This window comes from Salvelinus alpinus, chromosome 21 (assembly GCF_045679555.1).
Source record: "Salvelinus alpinus chromosome 21, SLU_Salpinus.1, whole genome shotgun sequence".
Taxonomy (NCBI): Eukaryota; Metazoa; Chordata; class Actinopteri; order Salmoniformes; family Salmonidae; genus Salvelinus; species Salvelinus alpinus.
Window position 1 is genome coordinate 51,084,311 of NC_092106.1, and position 20,366 is coordinate 51,104,676.

General features: G+C 49.8%; 1 protein-coding gene across 4 annotated transcripts in view; it reads right to left on the bottom strand.

The window, feature by feature from the left end:
- Positions 1–15,921: 15,921 nt before the first annotated feature.
- rcbtb2 (regulator of chromosome condensation (RCC1) and BTB (POZ) domain containing protein 2) overlaps positions 15,922–20,366 on the bottom strand; it is a 29,162-nt gene continuing 24,717 nt past the window's right edge. For 3 of the 4 annotated variants that reach the window (XM_071358140.1, XM_071358138.1, XM_071358139.1), the window contains 3 exons: positions 18,507–18,646; positions 17,851–17,981; positions 15,922–16,112 (listed from right to left, as the gene is read on the bottom strand). In XM_071358140.1, the coding sequence (XP_071214241.1) occupies positions 15,972–16,112; positions 17,851–17,981; positions 18,507–18,646 (412 nt within the window). In that variant the 3' untranslated portion in view covers positions 15,922–15,971. Of the gene's footprint in view, positions 16,146–17,850; positions 17,982–18,506; positions 18,647–20,366 lie in introns of all 4 variants that reach the window. The other variant, XM_071358141.1, reaches the window with a different exon arrangement.

Consider the following 20,366-nt stretch of genomic DNA (forward strand, 5'->3'; position numbering starts at 1 on the left):
CATTGGTGTATACGGAGAATAGGACTGGGGAGATGACAGTTCCTTGAGGGGGGAAACTAGTAGATGTACACAGAGGAAGGGATGTTGTGTTGTTGAACTTGACATACTGTTCCTTATTCAGCAGGAAGTCCAGCACCCACAAAGTCATTTTGGGTGCAGCTGTTGGCGGGAGAGTTTGTCACAGAGAAGGGTGAGACTGCATGCAGTTAAAAGCAGAGAAGGGTGAGACTGCATGCAGTTAAAAGCAGAGAAGGGTGAGACTGCATGCAGTTAAAAGCAGAGAAGGGTGAGACTGCATGCAGTTAAAAGCAGAGAAGGGTGAGACTGCATGCAGTTAAAAGCAGAGAAGGGTGAGACTGCATACAGTTAAAAGCAGAGAAGGGTGAGACTGCATACAGTTAAAAGCAGAGAAGGGTGAGACTGCATACAGTTAAAAGCAGAGAAGGGTGAGACTGCATGCAGTTAAAAGCAGAGAAGGGTGAGACTGCATGCAGTTAAAAGCAGAGAAGGGTGAGACTGCATACAGTTAAAAGCAGAGAAGGGTGAGACTGCATACAGTTAAAAGCAGAAAAAGATGCACACATTTATTTATTAATATAACCTTTATTTAACTAGGCAAGTCAGTTAAGAACAAATTCGTATTTACAATGACGGCCTACCCCGGCCAAACCCTTACCCGGACGATGCTGGGCCAATTGTGCTCTGCCCTGTGGGACTCCCAACCGCGTCCGGTTGTGATACAGTCTGGACTCGAACCAGGGTCTGTAGTAAACGTCTCTAGCACTGAGATGCCTTAGACTCATGCGCGACTCAGCGAGTCCCTCTCCAGGTGTGTCACAGCACTGTGCAACCAGGACCTGCATCCTCCATTGATCTGTTCTTTCTGAATGCAAACTGCTTTGGGTCAAAGACTCCATCCACATGAGACGTGTGTGAGTACCAAGCACTCAGGGTACTTGACAACAACTGTCGTTAAGGACGATAGTCATTCAGCGGGGGAGGGGGGGGGGGTCTTCTTTGGAACTTACAGCATGAACTGTCATGTTGTCCAACCAATCAAAGGATCAGAGAAAGAATCTAGTACTGAAAGCATAAGCTACAGCTAACTAGCACTGCAGTGTATAAAATGTGGTGAGCAGTTGACTCAAAGAGAGAGACGGACAATAGCTGAAGAGTTAAAATAGACAGAGAGAGAGAGCTAGCTATATTTTGTCGTTTTTGACTCAGAGACGAATGCTATTTATATTTACACTGGCCAGTTTATTCGGTACAGCACCCCGTTCACCAAAATGGTTCGTTGCTACAGACAGTGAGTCACGTGGTCGCTACATAAAGCAGACGGACGTTTGATTGAATGATAGAATGAGGAAAAACGAGTGACCTAAGCGACTTTGAGCGTGGTATGATTGAAGGTTCCAGTATCTCAGAAACGGCCGACATCCTGGGCTTTTCACGCACAACAGTATCTAAGGGTTGACAGAGAATTGGTGTGACAAACAAAAAGCATCAGATATCAGGAGTCCTCTAGCTCTAGAATCACTCCTGGAGATATCAGGAGTCCTCTAGTTATAGAATCACTCCTGGATATAACAGGAGTCCTCTAGCTATAGAATCACTCCTGGAGATAACAGGAGTCCTCTAGCTATAGAATCACTCCTGGAGATATCTGGAGATATCAGGAGTCCTCTAGCTATAGAATCACTCCTGGAGATAACAGGAGTCCTCTAGCTATAGAATCACTCCTGGAGATATCTGGAGATATCAGGAGTCCTCTAGCTCTAGAATCACTCCTGGAGATATCAGGAGTCCTCTAGCTCTAGAATCACTCCTGGAGATAACAGGAGTCCTCTAGCTATAGAATCACTCCTGGAGATAACAGGAGTCCTCTAGCTATAGAATCACTCCTGGAGATATCAGGAGTCCTCTAGCTCTAGAATCACTCCTGGAGATAACAGGAGTCCTCTAGCTATAGAATCACTCCTGGAGATATCTGGAGATATCAGGAGTCCTCTAGCTATAGAATCACTCCTGGAGATAACAGGAGTCCTCTAGCTATAGAATCACTCCTGGAGATATCTGGAGATATCAGGAGTCCTCTAGCTATAGAATCACTCCTGGAGATAACAGGAGTCCTCTAGCTATAGAATCACTCCTGGAGATATCTGGAGATATCAGGAGTCCTCTAGCTCTAGAATCACTCCTGGAGATATCAGGAGTCCTCTAGCTCTAGAATCACTCCTGGAGATAACAGGAGTCCTCTAGCTATAGAATCACTCCTGGAGATAACAGGAGTCCTCTAGCTATAGAATCACTCCTGGAGATATCAGGAGTCCTCTAGCTCTAGAATCACTCCTGGAGATAACAGGAGTCCTCTAGCTATAGAATCACTCCTGGAGATATCTGGAGATATCAGGAGTCCTCTAGCTATAGAATCACTCCTGGAGATATCAGGAGTCCTCTAGCTATAGAATCACTCCTGGAGATATCAGGAGTCCTCTAGCTATAGAATCACTCCTGGAGATATCAGGAGTCCTCTAGCTATAAAATCACTCCTGGAGATATCAGGAGTCCTCTAGCTATAGAATCACTCCTGGAGATAACAGGAGTCCTCTAGCTATAGAATCACTCCTGGAGATATCAGGAGTCCTCTAGCTATAAAATCACTCCTGGAGATATCAGGAGTCCTCTAGCTATAGAATCACTCCTGGAGATAACAGGAGTCCTCTAGCTATAGAATCACTCCTGGAGATATCAGGAGTCCTCTAGCTATAGAATCACTCCTGGAGATATCAGGAGTCCTCTAGTTATAGAATCACTCCTGGAGATATCAGGAGTCCTCTAGTTATAGAATCACTCCTGGAGATAACAGGAGTCCTCTAGCTCTAGAATCACTCCTGGAGATATCAGGAGTCCTCTAGTTATAGAATCACTCCTGGAGATATCAGGAGTCCTCTAGTTATAGAATCACTCCTGGATATATGAGTCCTCTAGCTATAGAATCACTCCTGGAGATAACAGGAGTCCTCTAGCTCTAGAATCACTCCTGGAGATATCAGGAGTCCTCTAGTTATAGAATCACTCCTGGAGATATCAGGAGTCCTCTAGCTATAGAATCACTCCTGGAGATAACAGGAGTCCTCTAGCTATAAAATCACTCCTGGAGATATCAGGAGTCCTCTAGCTATAGAATCACTCCTGGAGATAACAGGAGACATCAGGAGTCCTCTAGTTATAAAATCACTCCTGGAGATATCAGGAGTCCTCTAGCTATAGAATCACTCCTGGAGATATCAGGAGTCCTCTAGCTATAGAATCACTCCTGGAGATAACAGGAGTCCTCTAGCTATAAAATCACTCCTGGAGATATCAGGAGTCCTCTAGCTATAGAATCACTCCTGGAGATAACAGGAGACATCAGGAGTCCTCTAGTTATAAAATCACTCCTGGAGATATCAGGAGTCCTCTAGCTATAGAATCACTCCTGGAGATAACAGGAGTCCTCTAGCTATAGAATCACTCCTGGAGATAACAGGAGTCCTCTAGTTATAGAATCACTCCTGGAGATATCAGGAGTCCTCTAGTTATAGAATCACTCCTGGAGATATCAGGAGTCCTCTAGCTATAGAATCACTCCTGGAGATATCAGGAGTCCTCTAGCTATAAAATCACTCCTGGAGATATCAGGAGTCCTCTAGCTATAGAATCACTCCTGGAGATAACAGGAGTCCTCTAGCTATAGAATCACTCCTGGAGATAACAGGAGTCTTCTAGCTATAGAATCACTCCTGGAGATAACAGGAGTCCTCTAGCTATAGAATCACTCCTGGAGATAACAGGAGTCCTCTAGCTATAGAATCACTCCTGGAGATAACAGGAGTCCTCTAGCTATAGAATCACTCTTGGAGATATCAGGAGTCCTCTAGCTATAAAATCACTCCTGGAGATAACAGGAGTCCTCTAGCTATAGAATCACTCCTGGAGATAACAGGAGTCCTCTAGCTATAGAATCACTCCTGGAGATAACAGGAGTCCTCTAGCTATAGAATCACTCCTGGAGATATCAGGAGTCCCTATATAGTGGTACTACTATAGACCAGAGCCCTATTCCCTAATAGTACACTACTATAGACCAGAGCCCTATTCCCTATATAGTGCACTACTTTAGACCAGAGCCCTATTCCCTAATAGTACACTACTATAGACCAGAGCCCTATTCCCTATATAGTGCACTACTTTAGACCAGAGCCCAATTCCCTATATAGTGCACTACTTTAGACCAGAGCCCAATTCCCTATATAGTGCACAACTTTAGACCAGAGCCCAATTCCTTATATAGTGCACAACTTTAGACCAGAGCCCTATTCCCTATATAGTGCACTACTTTAGACCAGATCCCTATTCCCTATATAGTGCACCATAGGCTCTGGTCAAAAGTAGTACACATTTATGGGGAATAGGTTGCTATTTAGGATGTATAAGGATATATTTCCTTATCTCTCTTCCATGTCTGTTTGTGTGGTAATCTTCTATCGAGGTCAGGATGTCCGGTTGTGTTTATATTAACAGAGACAGAATGTACAGGTGTTACTCTGTTCACTGGTACTGCCAGGCAGCACACTGTCCCAAACCGCACCCTATTCCCTAATGGGCCCCTGGTCAAAAGTAGTCTACTAGGGCATAGCGTGCCATTTAGGAAGAAGAACAGTGAGAATGTGTGGAATTTAAAAGTCCTATTGCTCTGTCATTCTATGTCATTCTTCCCTAGAGTGGCTCCAGCGGTCCAAAGCACCGCGCAAGAGGCGTCACTACAGACCCGGGTTCGATCCCCGGGCTGTATCACAACCGGGCGTGATCGGGAGTCCTATAGGGCGGTGCACAATTGGCCCAGCGTCGTTGTAAAATAAGAATTTGTTCTTTACTGACTTGCCTTGTTGAAATCCATTCTATCTACTCCCTATCCTCATTTTAATATGACTTGTGCTATTTTACACGCATGATGTCGGCATAAACGTAGCTATTTGTTTAGCATTAAAGTGTGAAATAATTTCACGGTAGTGTGAAGCTATTTCCTTACTCCTTGAGGAGGGATGCAGAGACATTGTTGTGTGTGTTATATTAACTGGTGTGTGTGTGTGGTGTGTAAGTTCTGATAATATATGTGTGGGCTCTTCTGACACATCTCCATTACAGACAGGAAGTAACTGAGAATACTGTGACAGCTGCAGTAAACAGAGGCTGCGGCACAAATGGGACCATATTCCCTATGTAGTGCACTACTTTATTGCACTACTATATTAGGGGGGGGGGGGGAAGTAGTGCACTATATTAGGGGGGGAAAGTAGTGCACTATATTAGGGGGGGAAAGTAGTGCACTATGTTAGTGGGGAAAAGTAGTGCACTATGTTAAGGGCAAAAAAGTAGTGCACTATGTTAGTGGGGAAAAGTAGTGCACTATGTTAAGGGCAAAAAAGTAGTGCACTATATTAGGGGGGGAAAGTAGTGCACTATATTAGGGGGGAAAAGTAGTGCACTATATTAGGGGGAAAAGTAGAGCACTATGTTAGGAGGGGAAAAAAGTAGTGCACTATGTTAGGGGGAAAAAGTAGTGCACTATGTTAGTGGGGAAAAGTAGTGCACTATGTTAAGGGCAAAAAAGTAGTGCACTATGTTAGTGGGGAAAAGTAGTGCACTATGTTAAGGGCAAAAAAGTAGTGCACTATATTAGGGGGGAAAGTAGTGCACTATGTTAGGGGAAAAAAGTAGTGCACTATGTTAGTGGGGAAAAGTAGTGCACTATGTTAAGGGCAAAAAAGTAGTGCACTATGTTAGTGGGGAAAAGTAGTGCACTATGTTAAGGGCAAAAAAGTAGTGCACTATATTAGGGGGGGAAAGTAGTGCACTATATTAGGGGGGAAAAGTAGTGCACTATATTAGGGGGAAAAGTAGAGCACTATGTTAGGAGGGGAAAAAAGTAGTGCACTATGTTAGGGGGAAAAAGTAGTGCACTATGTTAGGGGGAAAAAGTAGTGCACTATGTTAGTGGGGAAAAGTAGTGCACTATGTTAAGGGCAAAAAAGTAGTGCACTATGTTAGTGGGGAAAAGTAGTGCACTATGTTAAGGGCAAAAAAGTAGTGCACTATATTAGGGGGGAAAGTAGTGCACTATATTAGGGGGGAAAGTAGTGCACTATGTTAGGGGGGAAAAGTAGTGCACTATGTTAGGGGGGAAAGTAGTGCACTATATTAGGGGGGAAAAGTAGTGCACTATGTTAGGGGGGAAAAGTAGTGCACTATGTTAGGGGGGAAAAGTAGTGCACTATGTTAGGGGGGAAAAGTAGTGCACTATGTTAGGGGGGAAAAGTAGTGCACTATGTTAGGGGGGAAAAGTAGTGCTCTTCTTAGGACTGTCACCCTGTGCTGGTATTAGAGATCACATGACACGTCACCAAACTCTCTCTTTCTTCCTCAATGAAGTTTGCATGTCTTTGATAATGGAAATGTCCTGCTTTTTTCCAACTGGCACTACGTTTTGTTTCCAATAGGGAGGAGGGATAAAGAGGACATTGTTGGACATGTGATGGGTATCGACATCATGCTCCATGTATGTGGATGAGAGCAAACCCAAACTGACCTTACAATCATGATGGTGATTTTACAGACACCATTATCTGTGTTAATAATCTATCAGAAACATCGTCTGAGTTAACAATATATTATTCATAATCTATTAGACAAATAACCAAGTGAATCATATATTATTAATCATATATTAAAACATTGCGTTAATAAACAAATCAGAAACAGAAGGCTAGAAACACCACTAGTTGGCCCAGAGAGAATCCCTGTTAATCCTAAATGATGTTCTCTCTCTACGTACATAATCCAGCCAGGCTAAAGGGGATATAGCATTAGATATGGTATTGATTAACGTTACCTCATCAGTATAGCAGGTATTGATTAACGTTACCTCATCAGTATAGCAGGTATTGATATGGTATTGATTAACGTTACCTCATCAGTATAGCAGGTATTGATATGGTATTGATTATGTTACCTCATCAGTATAGCAGGTATTGATATGGTATTGATTAACGTTACCTCATCAGTATAGCAGGTATTGATATGGTATTGATTAATGTTACCTCATCAGTATAGCAGGTATTGATATGGTATTGATTAATGTTACCTCATCAGTATAGCAGGTATTGATATGGTATTGATTAATGTTACCTCATCAGTACAGCAGGTATTGATATGGTATTGATTAACGTTACTTCATCAGTACAGCAGGTATTGATATGGTATTGATTATGTTACCTCATCAGTAAAGCAGGTATTGATATGGTATTGATTAATGTTACTTCATCAGTATAGCAGGTATTGATATGGTATTGATTATGTTACCTCATCAGTATAGCAGGTATTGATATGGTATTGATTATGTTACCTCAGTACAGCAGGTATTGATATGGTATTGATTATGTTACCTCAGTACAGCAGGTATTGATATGGTATTGATTAATGTTACTTCATCAGTATAGCAGGTATTGATATGGTATTGATTAATGTTACCTCATCAGTATAACAGGTATTGATATGGTATTGATTATGTTACCTCATCAGTATAGCAGGTATTGATATGGTATTGATTAACGTTACTTCATCAGTACAGCAGGTATTGATATGGTATTGATTATGTTACCTCATCAGTAAAGCAGGTATTGATATGGTATTGATTAATGTTACTTCATCAGTATAGCAGGTATTGATATGGTATTGATTAATGTTACCTCATCAGTATAACAGGTATTGATATGGTATTGATTATGTTACCTCATCAGTATAGCAGGTATTGATATGGTATTGATTAATGTTACTTCATCAGTATAACAGGTATTGATATGGTATTGATTATGTTACCTCATCAGTATAGCAGGTATTGATATGGTATTGATTAATGTTACCTCATCAGTACAGCAGGTATTGATATGGTATTGATTAATGTTACCTCATCAGTAAAGCAGGTATTGATATGGGTGTGTCCATGTTTACTATTAGCAAAAGTGCGGAATGTCATTCACCTATCAACTCCAATGAGCAGGGCCCACAAATGCAATTCCCCCCCCCGCTTCCTGATTAACCTATGGGATCACTCGTACAATAATCACTTTACTGTCAACCAACCTCGGAGACGAGGCCTACCCCCAAACTATTCAATACAATTCCATACTGTATTCTGTCTCTGAGTACAGGCTTAACTAGTGAATGAGAACAGTCTATATTTGTGGCCAAGTTTCAAGTTTTATTAGTCGTCTGTACAGGATACACATGGTATACACCGTCTAACCAAATGCTTGCAGATTCCTTCTGGACAATGCAGTAATGAATAAAGAATAACAATAGGAACGTAAATTAAATGGCTCAGTAGAATATAATAAACATTTTAGCATTAGTATAATACAGGAAGGCACAGTTTATAGTCCCAATATTTACACATGTATCAGGGAAGTCGGGGTTGAGGGGGAAAATATTTAAATGTTGCAGTATTAGCAATCATAATAAGAGTCTGGGAGCAGTAGTTGTGATGTGTGTGTAGCATGAATGTGTGTGTGTAGCATGAATGTGTGTGTGGATGGATGTGTGTGCTGTATATCTGTGAGATCTGAAACCAGATCCTATACATGCCAGATCTGTGTATGGGGGTGGGGGGTGTGGGGGGGGGGGGGTCATGTTGTGGAGGGGTTTGAACATGATTGTTGTGTTAATTGAAGCTAGGTACTTAAGTACTGGTATCTTACCCTCATACTTTGGTATTATTTGTTTTGGGAGTAACCATGAGAGAGGAATGAAGGCTAATCGCCCAGGAAATACCTTCTGGTCTGTGTGCCAAATGGCACCCTATTCCCTAGAGAGTGCACTACTATTGACCAGTCCCATGGTAACACATCACATCCTGCCCAGAACAAACCGTCGGAACAGAGAGGAATAAGGTTGTAAAGCATTTCTCTCCGTTGTTTTTGGTTAAGTTGGAGCAGTTTAGCATTTGTTACTTATTCGATCCATATTTATGAACTCTTTCACGATTCAGTTTGTCAAGGCCTCATTGAAATGGACTTTTACATCATATTCTGTGTGTGGAGAATCTTAAAAAAACTTTCCCACAACTTTCATAGACAAATCATTGGCTACTACAGCAAAACAGAAGAGAATTGGAGAGCATTATTTGTGCGAGGAGAGTGAAATGACGATTGCTTATCGGTTCCTGTGTGGTATGACAACATCAGTGGTGAGACTTAAACCCCTAGTTCAGAAGTCTGATACCATCAATAGGATTACATCCGTTTATGTGCGACTTGGAGACATCTGGGCACCCTTATCAATTCATAAATTACAAGTTATTTCCCCAAGGTTTTCTCCAAGCGAATGGCCTAAAATGGTTTTGATATAACCAGTTTAAAGCAGGGAATTGACAAGTCATTTGGAAACTCCAAAGTTAAAGACTGGAAAATAAAATAAAAAATTAATCTGCAAATGTCATGGAAAAAGCTGAAAACATGATAAAAAATAAAATGTCCCCCATTATCCCCACAAGGAGCAGAGGGCCTCATTTATAACAAATGGTCGTAAGATCATTACCGACGGTGTGCTTACGTTTCATTCATAAAAACATACTGAGCATGAAAAACCTTGCTTAGGCAGCTTCTAATGAGGCCCATTTGTAACTTACGCACCTGTGATCTATATAAATCTCTAATTAACGACACCTGAACGTGCCTTACAAATATCAGCGATTTCCCCTCACAGAACGCTAGCACAAACGTTTAGACGGGAATAGCCACGGTCCCGAAATACGAGATCACGGCGATGGTAGAAGGAGAATGAAGACAGGCAACACGTATTATTCGGTGGACTAAATAGTGGGTTGACAAACAAAAAGCCCAAAAACAGGTATCTTTGGGAGTGTGTCGCCGCTGCAGGGAACGAGGTGGGACAGCAAGACAGAACTGTGTCTGATGTGAAAAATAAAAGGTCTGACCTTAAACTGCAAGGGGAAAATATAGTCATACATAACCAGCAGGAAAATCACTTACGTCAAATCTAGACTTTGAGTAGAGATACGATCATTTCTACGTCAAAGTAAAGTTTTATAAATAACTACTAATACGTGGTTTTCTGCGTAAGTCATACTTAAGATCGAAAGTCCGTTTTTATAAATGAGTTCCCAGGAGCGTTCTGTCAGTATGGACGTCTAGAAGAATGAAACAACGCCCCCCTCTGGTTCACAGCAGGCATCACACCTCGGTGTACAAAGGTTATTCAGTATTATGGACGAGTTAGAATGGGTAGCACTGGCACCAGACGACATATTCTGCATGCCAAATGGAAACCTATTACCTATGTAGTCCACTACTTCTGGCCAGGGTTGTACATCCTCAAATGGCCGGGGGGGGGTTGTACATCCTCAAATGGACGGGGGGGTTGTACATCCTCAAATAGCCGGGGGGGGGGGTTGTACATCCTCAAATGGCCGGGGGGGGGGGGGTTGTACATCCTCAAATGGCCGGGGGGGGGGGTTGTACATCCTCAAATGGACGGGGGGGTTGTACATCCTCAAATAGCCGGGGGGGGGTTGTACATCCTCAAATGGCCGGGGGGGGTTGTACATCCTCAAATGGCCGGGGGGGGGGGTTGTACATCCTCAAATGGCCGGGGGGGGGGTTGTACATCCTCAAATGGCCGGGGGGGGGTTGTACATCCTCAAATGGACGGGGGGGTTGTACATCCTCAAATAGCCGGGGGGGGGGGGGGGGGGGGGTTGTACATCCTCAAATGGCCGGGGGGGGGGTTGTACATCCTCAAATGGCCGGGGGAGGGGGTTGTACATCCTCAAATGGCCGGGGGGGGGTTGTACATCCTCAAATGGACCGGGGGGTTGTACATCCTCAAATGGACGGGGGGGTTGTACATCCTCAAATAGCCGGGGGGGGGGGTTGTACATCCTCAAATGGACGAGGGGGTTGTACATCCCCAAATAGCCAGGGGGGGGGGGGTTGTACATCCTCAAAATGGGAACCCAGTAGCTAAAACAGAACCAAAAAAAATGACAGTTTCATCCAGATTTATTAAAACATCATTGGCTTCTCAATGACAAAGCATTTGATCCTATTGTTTCTGTATAAAACAGGCCTATAAGACTCTCTTAATAGACCCAAGTTGAAGGAACCAGTTTCCATCACACATTCAGTTGTCATTTGCACTTGGGGGGGCTAGCAGTACTGCCACGCCACTGACCATAAAGCCCACTTGTAAAGACAGAGGGTGAGTTCCACCAATATAACCCAGGGCTCAATTCAATCCATATCACAGAAGATCAGCCTCGCGTCATGATTCAAATTGAAAAGGAAATGTTTCTGCGTTAGCGGAGACTCCATTCACGGTAAACGCTGCTCATGTCGCTCTATCGGAAACACATTTACATTTTAAATCACTCAATCTTTAACGCTTTGAATAGAGGCCCCTAAACTAACTGCTGTAAATATACTGTATCTGCAAGGTGCCAATATGATGCCGTTTTACTACAATGTCTGCTTATCAAATGACAACCTATCCCCAACACAGTGTTCCCCCTATGGATCCTGATCACGCCCTGGTCCCCCCCTCCCCTCTTACGGGCCCTCCCCCCTTACGGGCCCTGGTCCTCCCCTCCCCTCTACGGGCCCTGGTCTTCCCCCCCCCCACTTACGGCCCCGCCCCCCCCCCCCCCCTTACGGGCCCTGGTCCCCCCCTCCCCTCTACGGGCCCTGGTCCTCCCCCCCCCCACTTACGTTGGTGACCATTTAGTTGGTTAGTGTCCATTTAGTCTTTAACTGCCATTAGTCAGTTGTTTCCCCCCCTCCCCCCCCCCCGTCTGTTTGGTCTCCTGTTCTGTGCTAGTGTGGTGTAACAGCATCTATAGGACCAGTGATAAGGGCGTCCAATAGCATCCAAACCCTCCACAGCAGCACCCATTCACCCATTCCCCTTCCTGCTCCTCCATCCCACTCCCACTCCCCCTCACCCATTCCCCTTCCTGCTCCTCCATCCCCTCACCCATTCCCCTTCCCCCTCACCCATTCCTGCTCCCCCATCCCCCTCACCCATTCCCCTTCCTGCTCCTCCATCCCACTCCCCCATTCCCCTTCCTGCTCCTCCATCCCACTCCCCCATCCCCCTCACCCATTCCCCTTCCTGCTCCTCCATCCCCCTCACCCATTCCCCTTCCTGCTCCCCCATCCCCCATTCCCCTTTCTGCTCCCCCATCCCCCTCACCCATTCCCCTTCCTGCTCCCCCATCCCCCTCACCCATTCCCCTTCCTGCTCCTCCATCCCACTCCCCCATTCCCCTTCCTGCTCCTCCATCCCCCTCACCCATTCCCCTTCCTGCTCCTCCATCCCACTCCCCCATTCCCCTTCCTGCTCCTCCATCCCACTCCCCCATCCCCTCACCCATTCCCCTTCCTGCTCCTCCATCCCACTCCCCCATTCCCCTTCCTGCTCCTCCATCCCACTCCCCCATCCCCTCACCCATTCCCCTTCCTGCTCCTCCATCCCACTCCCCCATCCCCTCACCCATTCCCCTTCCTGCTCCCCCATCCCCCTCACCCATCCCCTCACCCATTCCCCTTCCTGCTCCCCCATCCCCTCACCCATTCCCCTTCCTGCTCCTCCATCCCACTCCCCCATCCCCTCACCCATTCCCCATCCCCCTCACCCATCCCCTCACCCATTCCCCTTCCTGCTCCCCCATCCCCCTCACCCATCCCCTCACCCATTCCCCTTCCTGCTCCCCCATCCCCTCACCCATTCCCCTTCCTGCTCCTCCATCCCACTCCCCCATCCCCTCACCCATTCCCCTTCCTGCTCCTCCATCCCACTCCCCCATCCCCTCACCCATTCCCCTGCCTGCTCCCCCATCCCCTCACCCATTCCCCTTCCTGCTCCCCCATCCCCTCCCCCATCCCCTCCCCCTTCCTGCTCCTCCATCCCACTCCCCCATCCCCTCACCCATTCCCCTTCCTGCTCCCCCATCCCCCTCACCCATCCCCTCACCCATTCCCCTTCCTGCTCCTCCATCCAACTCCCCCATCCCCTCACCCATTCCCCTTCCTGCTCCTCCATCCCACTCCCCCATCCCCTCCCCCATTCCCCTCCTGCTCCCCCATCCCTCTCACCCATCCCCTCACCCATTCCCCTTCCTGCTCCTCCATCCCCCTCACCCATTCCCCTTCCTGCTCCTCCATCCCACGCCTCCATCCCCTCACCCATTCCCCTTCCTGCTCCCCCATCCCCCTCACCCATTCCCCTTCCTGCTCCCCCATCCCCCTCACCCATTCCCCTTCCTGCTCCTCCATCCCACTCCCCCATTCCCCTTCCTGCTCCTCCATCCCCCTCACCCATTCCCCTTCCTGCTCCTCCATCCCACTCCCCCATTCCCCTTCCTGCTCCTCCATCCCACTCCCCCATCCCCTCACCCATTCCCCTTCCTGCTCCTCCATCCCACTCCCCCATTCCCCTGCCTGCTCCTCCATCCCACTCCCCCATCCCCTCACCCATTCCCCTTCCTGCTCCTCCATCCCACTCCCCCATCCCCTCACCCATTCCCCTTCCTCCTCCCCCATCCCCCTCACCCATCCCCTCACCCATTCCCCTTCCTGCTCCTCCATCCCACTCCCCCATCCCCTCACCCATTCCCCTTCCTGCTCCTCCAGCCCACTCCCCCATCCCCTCACCCATTCCCCTTCCTGCTCCCCCATTCCCCTCACCCATCCCCTCACCCATTCCCCTTCCTGCTCCTCCATCCCACTCCCCCATCCCCTCACCCATTCCCCTTCCTGCTCCCCCATCCCCCTCACCCATCCCCTCACCCATTCCCCTCCTGCTCCCCCATTCCCCTCACCCATCCCCTCACCCATTCCCCTTCCTGCTCCTCCAGCCCACTCCCCCATCCCCTCACCCATTCCCCTTCCTGCTCCCCCATTCCCCTCACCCATTCCCCTTCCTGCTCCTCCATCCCACTCCCCCATCCCCTCACCCATTCCCCTTCCTGCTCCCCCATCCCCCTCACCCATCCCCTCACCCATTCCCCTCCTGCTCCCCCATTCCCCTCACCCATCCCCTCACCCATTCCCCTTCCTGCTCCTCCATCCCACTCCCCCATCCCCTCACCCATTCCCCTTCCTGCTTCCCCATCCCCTCCCCCATCCCCTCACCCATTCCCCTCCTGCTCCCCCATCCCCTCCCCCATCCCCTCCCCCTTCCTGCTCCTCCATCCCACTCCCCCATCCCCTCACCCATTCCCCTCCTGCTCCCCCATCCCCCTCACCCATCCCCTCACCCATTCCCCTTCCTCCTCCCCCATCCCCCTCACCCATTCCCCTTCCTGCTCCCCCATCCCCCTCCCCCATTCCCCTTCCTGCTCCTCCATCCCACTCCCCCATTCCCCTCCCTGCTCCTCCATCCCACTCCCCCATCCCCCTCACCCATTCCCCTTCCTGCTCCTCCATCCCACTCCCCCATTCCCCTTCCTGCTCCTCCATCCCACTCCCCCATCCCCTCACCCATTCCCCTTCCTGCTCCTCCATCCCACTCCCCCATTCCCCTGCCTGCTCCTCCATCCCACTCCCCCATCCCCTCACCCATTCCCCTTCCTGCTCCTCCATCCCACTCCCCCATCCCCTCACCCATTCCCCTTCCTGCTCCCCCATCCCCCTCACCCATCCCCTCACCCATTCCCCTTCCTGCTCCTCCATCCCACTCCCCCATCCCCTCACCCATTCCCCTGCCTGCTCCCCCATCCCCTCACCCATTCCCCTTCCTGCTCCCCCATTCCCCTCACCCATCCCCTCACCCATTCCCCTTCCTGCTCCTCCATCCCACTCCCCCATCCCCTCACCCATTCCCCTCCCTGCTCCCCCATCCCCCTCACCCATTCCCCTCCTACTCCCCCATTCCCCTCACCCATCCCCTCACCCATTCCCCTTCCTGCTCCTCCATCCCACTCCCCCATCCCCTCACCCATTCCCCTTCCTGCTCCCCCATCCCCTCACCCATTCCCCTCCTGCTCCCCCATCCCCTCCCCCTTTCTGCTCCTCCATCCCACTCCCCCATCCCCTCACCCATTCCCCTCCTGCTCCCCCATCCCCCTCACCCATCCCCTCACCCATTCCTGCTCCTCCATCCCACTCCCCCATCCCCTCACCCATTCCCCTTCCTGCTCCTCCATCCCACTCCCCCATCCCCTCACCCATTCCCCCCCTGCTCCCCCATCCCCCTCACCCATCCCCTCACCCATTCCCCTTCCTGCTCCTCCATCCCACTCCTCCATCCCCTCACCCATTCCCCTCCCTGCTCCCCCATCCCCCTCACCCATTCCCCTTCCTGCTCCCCCATCCCCCTCACCCATTCCCCTTCCTGCTCCTCCATCCCACTCCCCCATTCCCCTTCCTGCTCCTCCATCCCACTCCCCCATCCCCCTCACCCATTCCCCTTCCTGCTCCTCCATCCCACTCCCCCATTCCCCTTCCTGCTCCTCCATCCCACTCCCCCATCCCCTCACCCATTCCCCTTCCTGCTCCTCCATCCCACTCCCCCATTCCCCTTCCTGCTCCTCCATCCCACTCCCCCATCCCCTCACCCATTCCCCTTCCTGCTCCTCCATCCCACTCCCCCATCCCCTCACCCATTCCCCTTCCTGCTCCCCCATCCCCCTCACCCATCCCCTCACCCATTCCCCTTCCTGCTCCCCCATCCCCCTCACCCATTCCCCTTCCTGCTCCTCCATCCCACTCCCCCATCCCCTCCCCCATCCCCTCCTCCATCCCACTCCCCCATCCCCTCCCCCATCCCCTCCTCCATCCCACTCCCCCATCCCCTCCCCCATCCCCTTCCCCAGTCTCTTAACCCAGCGTCTTAGCCAGTGGGCTGTGGATCAGTCAGTTTTTGAAGGCCCCATAGCGACTAGCTTTACTGATGAAGGTCTTCAGCAGCTCGTGGTCCATGTCGGCGAAGGCCTGCGTCTGCGTAACGGCTGTCAGGTGGTTCACACAGAACTTGAAGCAGAACTCTTCCAGGTCCTGTAGGAGGAACAGGGAGATGGCTGGTCAGCGCTGGGGACAGGAGGAGTACAACAGACAGGGCAGTGACTGTAGAGGTAACAGCTAGTACAACAGACAGGGCAGTGACTGTAGAGGTAACAGCTAGTACAACAGACAGGGCAGTGACTGTAGAGGTAACAGCTAGTACAACAGACAGGGCAGTGACTGTAGAGGTAACAGCTAGTACAACAGACAGGGCAGTGACTGTAGAGGTAACAGCTAGTACAACAGACAGGGCAGTGACTGTAGAGGTAACAGCTAGTACAACAGACAGGACAGTGACTGTAGAGGTAACAGCTAGTACAACAGACAGGGCAGTGACTGTAGAGGTAACAGCTAGTACAACAGACAGGACAGTGACTGTAGAGGTAACAGCTAGTACAACAGACAGGGCAGTGACTGTAGAGGTAACAGCTAGTACAACAGACAGGGCAGTGACTGTAGAGGTAACAGCTAGTACAACAGACAGGGCAGTGACTGTAGAGGTAACAGCGAGTACAACAGACAGGACAGTGACTGTAGAGGTAACAGCTAGTACAACACAGAGGGCAGTGACTGTAGAGGTAACAGCTAGTACAACAGACAGGACAGTGACTGTAGAGGTAACAGCTAGTACAACAGACAGGGCAGTGACTGTAGAGGTAACAGCTAGTACAACAGACAGGGCAGTGACTGTAGAGGTAACAGCTAGTACAACAGACAGGGCAGTGACTGTAGAGGTAACAGCTAGTACAACAGACAGGGCAGTGACTGTAGAGGTAACAGCTAGTACAACACAGAGGGCAGTGACTGTAGAGGTAACAGCTAGTACAACAGACAGGACAGTGACTGTAGAGGTAACAGCTAGTACAACAGACAGGACAGTGACTGTAGAGTTAACAGAGAGGGTCTGGGCTGGCTGGTCAGCGGCCAGGGTCTACGGGAGGACAACAGAGAGGGTCTGGGCTGGCTGGTCAGTGTTCAGGGTCTACGGGAGGACAACAGAGAGGGTCTGGGCTGGCTGGTCAGCGGCCAGGGTCTACGGGAGGACAACAGAGAGGGTCTGGGCTGGCTGGTCAGTGGCCAGGGTCTACGGGAGGACAACAGAGAGGGTCTGGGCTGGCTGGTCAGTGTTCAGGGTCTACGGGAGGACAACAGAGAGGGTCTGGGCTGGCTGGTCAGCGGCCAGGGTCTACGGGAGGACAACAGAGAGGGTCTGGGCTGGCTGGTCAGTGTTCAGGGTCTACGGGAGGACAACAGAGAGGGTCTGGGCTGGCTGGTCAGCGGCCAGGGTCTACGGGAGGACAACAGAGAGGGTCTGGGCTGGCTGGTCAGTGGCCAGGGTCTACGGGAGGACAACAGAGAGGGTCTGGGCTGGCTGGTCAGTGTTCAGGGTCTACGGGAGGACAACAGAGAGGGTCTGGGCTGGCTGGTCAGCGGCCAGGGTCTACGGGAGGACAACAGAGAGGGTCTGGGCTGGCTGGTCAGTGTTCAGGGTCTACGGGAGGACAACAGAGAGGGTCTGGGCTGGCTGGTCAGTGTTCAGGGTCTACGGGAGGACAACAGAGAGGGTCTGGGCTGGCTGGTCAGTGTTCAGGGTCTACGGGAGGACAACAGAGAGGGTCTGGGCTGGCTGGTCAGTGTTCAGGGTCTACGGGAGGACAACAGAGAGGGTCTGGGCTGACTGGTCAGTTTTCAGGGTCTACAGGATGATAACATTACGTATTAAGCCTCTTACCCTGGCCTCGTACTTGACGGCAGCAGAGAGCAGCGTAACAGCGTTTTCCTCAGAGATGCCTCTCTTGATGGTCTCCTGACACAGTCTCTTCAGACGCGTCTCACGGTAGAACGTAGCCAAGTCCAGGAGACCTACAGTAAACACAGGAGAGATACATGGAATACGGCCCAAATGGTGCCCCAGTCATTTTACAGTGATCTCCTGCTGAGTCCAGGTTAACGGAGGAATTGTAGTGTATTACAACACTTTCTATAAGCCGTCTTAACTCACGTGAGGCCCTAGATGCTGATTTTGGGGGTCCTTTGCGAACCGCCTGGTAAATAATTAAGCTAGGGAAAACACTGTGGTGTACTTATGGAGTTCTTTGCACCCCCCCGCCTGGAGAATAATCTAGGGGAAACACTGCGTCGTACCTCTGGCCTAAAGGTACGCTAGGGTTAGGTGTCGTACCAGGCGGCAGGGTAGCCTAGTGGTTAGAGCGTCGGACTAGTAACCGAAAGGTTTCTGGATCGAATCCCCGAGCTGACAAGGTACAAATATGTCGTTCTGCCCCCTGAAAAAAACTGTTAAACCCACTGTTCCCCGGTAGGCCGTCATTGAAAATAAGAATTTGTTCTTAACTGACTTAGTTAAATAAATGTAAAATAAATACGAACCTATGGCGTCCTCTGGAGGCAGGTTGATGGTGTCCGTGTACAGGTATTCCAGGAAGGCCCTGTACACCAGGTAAGAGAACTGGTGGACCTCAATAGACTCCTCGTCTGTCTCGTTCAGCAACACACGGAAATGTTCACACCTGAAACCATGGAAAAATGACAACAGACCAGTCACCACGGAGTAAGGCGACAGACCAGTCACCACGGAGTAAGGCGACAGACCAGTCACCGTGGAGGATGGCGACAGACCAGTCACCACGGAGTAAGGCGACAGACCAGTCACCGTGGAGGATGGCGACAGACCAGTCACCGTGGAGGGTGGCGACAGATCAGTCACCACGGAGTAAGGCGACAGACCAGTCACCGTGGAGGGTGGCGACAGACCAGTCACCGTGGAGGGTGGCGACAGATCAGTCACCGTGGAGGGTGGCGACAGATCAGTCACCGTGGAGGGTGGCGACAGACCAGTCACCGTGGAGGGTGGCGACAGATCAGTCACCACGGAGTAAGGCGACAGACCAGTCACCGTGGAGGGTGGCGACAGATCAGTCACCGTGGAGGGTGGCGACAGATCAGTCACCGTGGAGGGTGGCGACAGACCAGTCACCACGGAGTAAGGCGACAGACCAGTCACCACGGAGTAAGGCGACAGACCAGTCACCACGGAGTAAGGCGACAGACCAGTCACCACGGAGTAAGGCGACAGACCAGTCACCACGGAGTAAGGCGACAGACCAGTCACCACGGAGTAAGGCGACAGACCAGTCACCGTGGAAAATATGTGTAGTTTGAATTCAGCCCATGTAGATCTATGGAGCTTAGCTAGCTGGCTAATTAGATACACTACATGACCAAAAGTATGTGGACACCTGCTTGTCGAACATCTCATTCCAAAACCATGGGCATTAATATGGAGTTGGTCCTCCCTTTGCTCCTATAAACAGACTTCACCCTTCTGGGAAGGCTTTCTACTAGATGTTGGGACTTGCTTCCATTCAGCCACAAGAGCATTAGTGAGGTCGGGCAGTGATGTTGGGCGAATAGGCCTGGCTCGCAGTCGGCGTTCCAATTCATCACAAAGGTGTTCGATGGGGTTGAGGTCGGGCCTTGCGCAGGCCAGTCAAGTTCTTCCACACCGATCTTGACAAACCATTTCTGTATGGACCTCGCTTTGTGCACGGGGGCATTGTCATGCTGAAACAGGAAAGGGCCTTCCCCAAACTGTTGCCACAAAGTTGGAAGCACAGAATCATCTAGAATGTAATTTTATGCTGTAGCGTTAAGATTTCCCTTCACTGGAACTAAGGGGCACGAAACATGAAAAACAGACCCAGACCATTATTCCTCCTCCACCAAACATTACAGTTGGCACTATGCATTCAGGCAGGTACTGTTCTCCTGGCATCCGCCAAACCCCAGATTCGTCCGTCAGACTGTCAGATGGTGAAGCATGATTCATCACTCCAGAGGATGTGTTTCCACTGTTCCAGAGTCCAATGGCGGCAAGCTTTACACCACTCCAGCCAACGCTTGGCATTGCACATGGTGATCTTAGGCTTGTGTGTGGCTGCTCGGCCATGGAAACCCATTTCATTTAACTCCTTACGAACAGTTATTGTGCTGACGTTGCTTCCAGAGGCAGTTTGGAACTCGGTAGTGAGAGTTGCAACCGAGGACAGACGATTGTTTTACGCGCTATGCGCCTCATCACTCTCCGCTCCCGTTCTGTGAGCTTGTGTGGCCTACCACTTAACGGCTGAGCCGTTGTTGCTCCTAGACGTGTTCACTTCACAATAACAGCACTTACATTTGACCGGGGAAGCTCTAGCAGAGCAGAAATTTGACAAACTGACTTGTTAG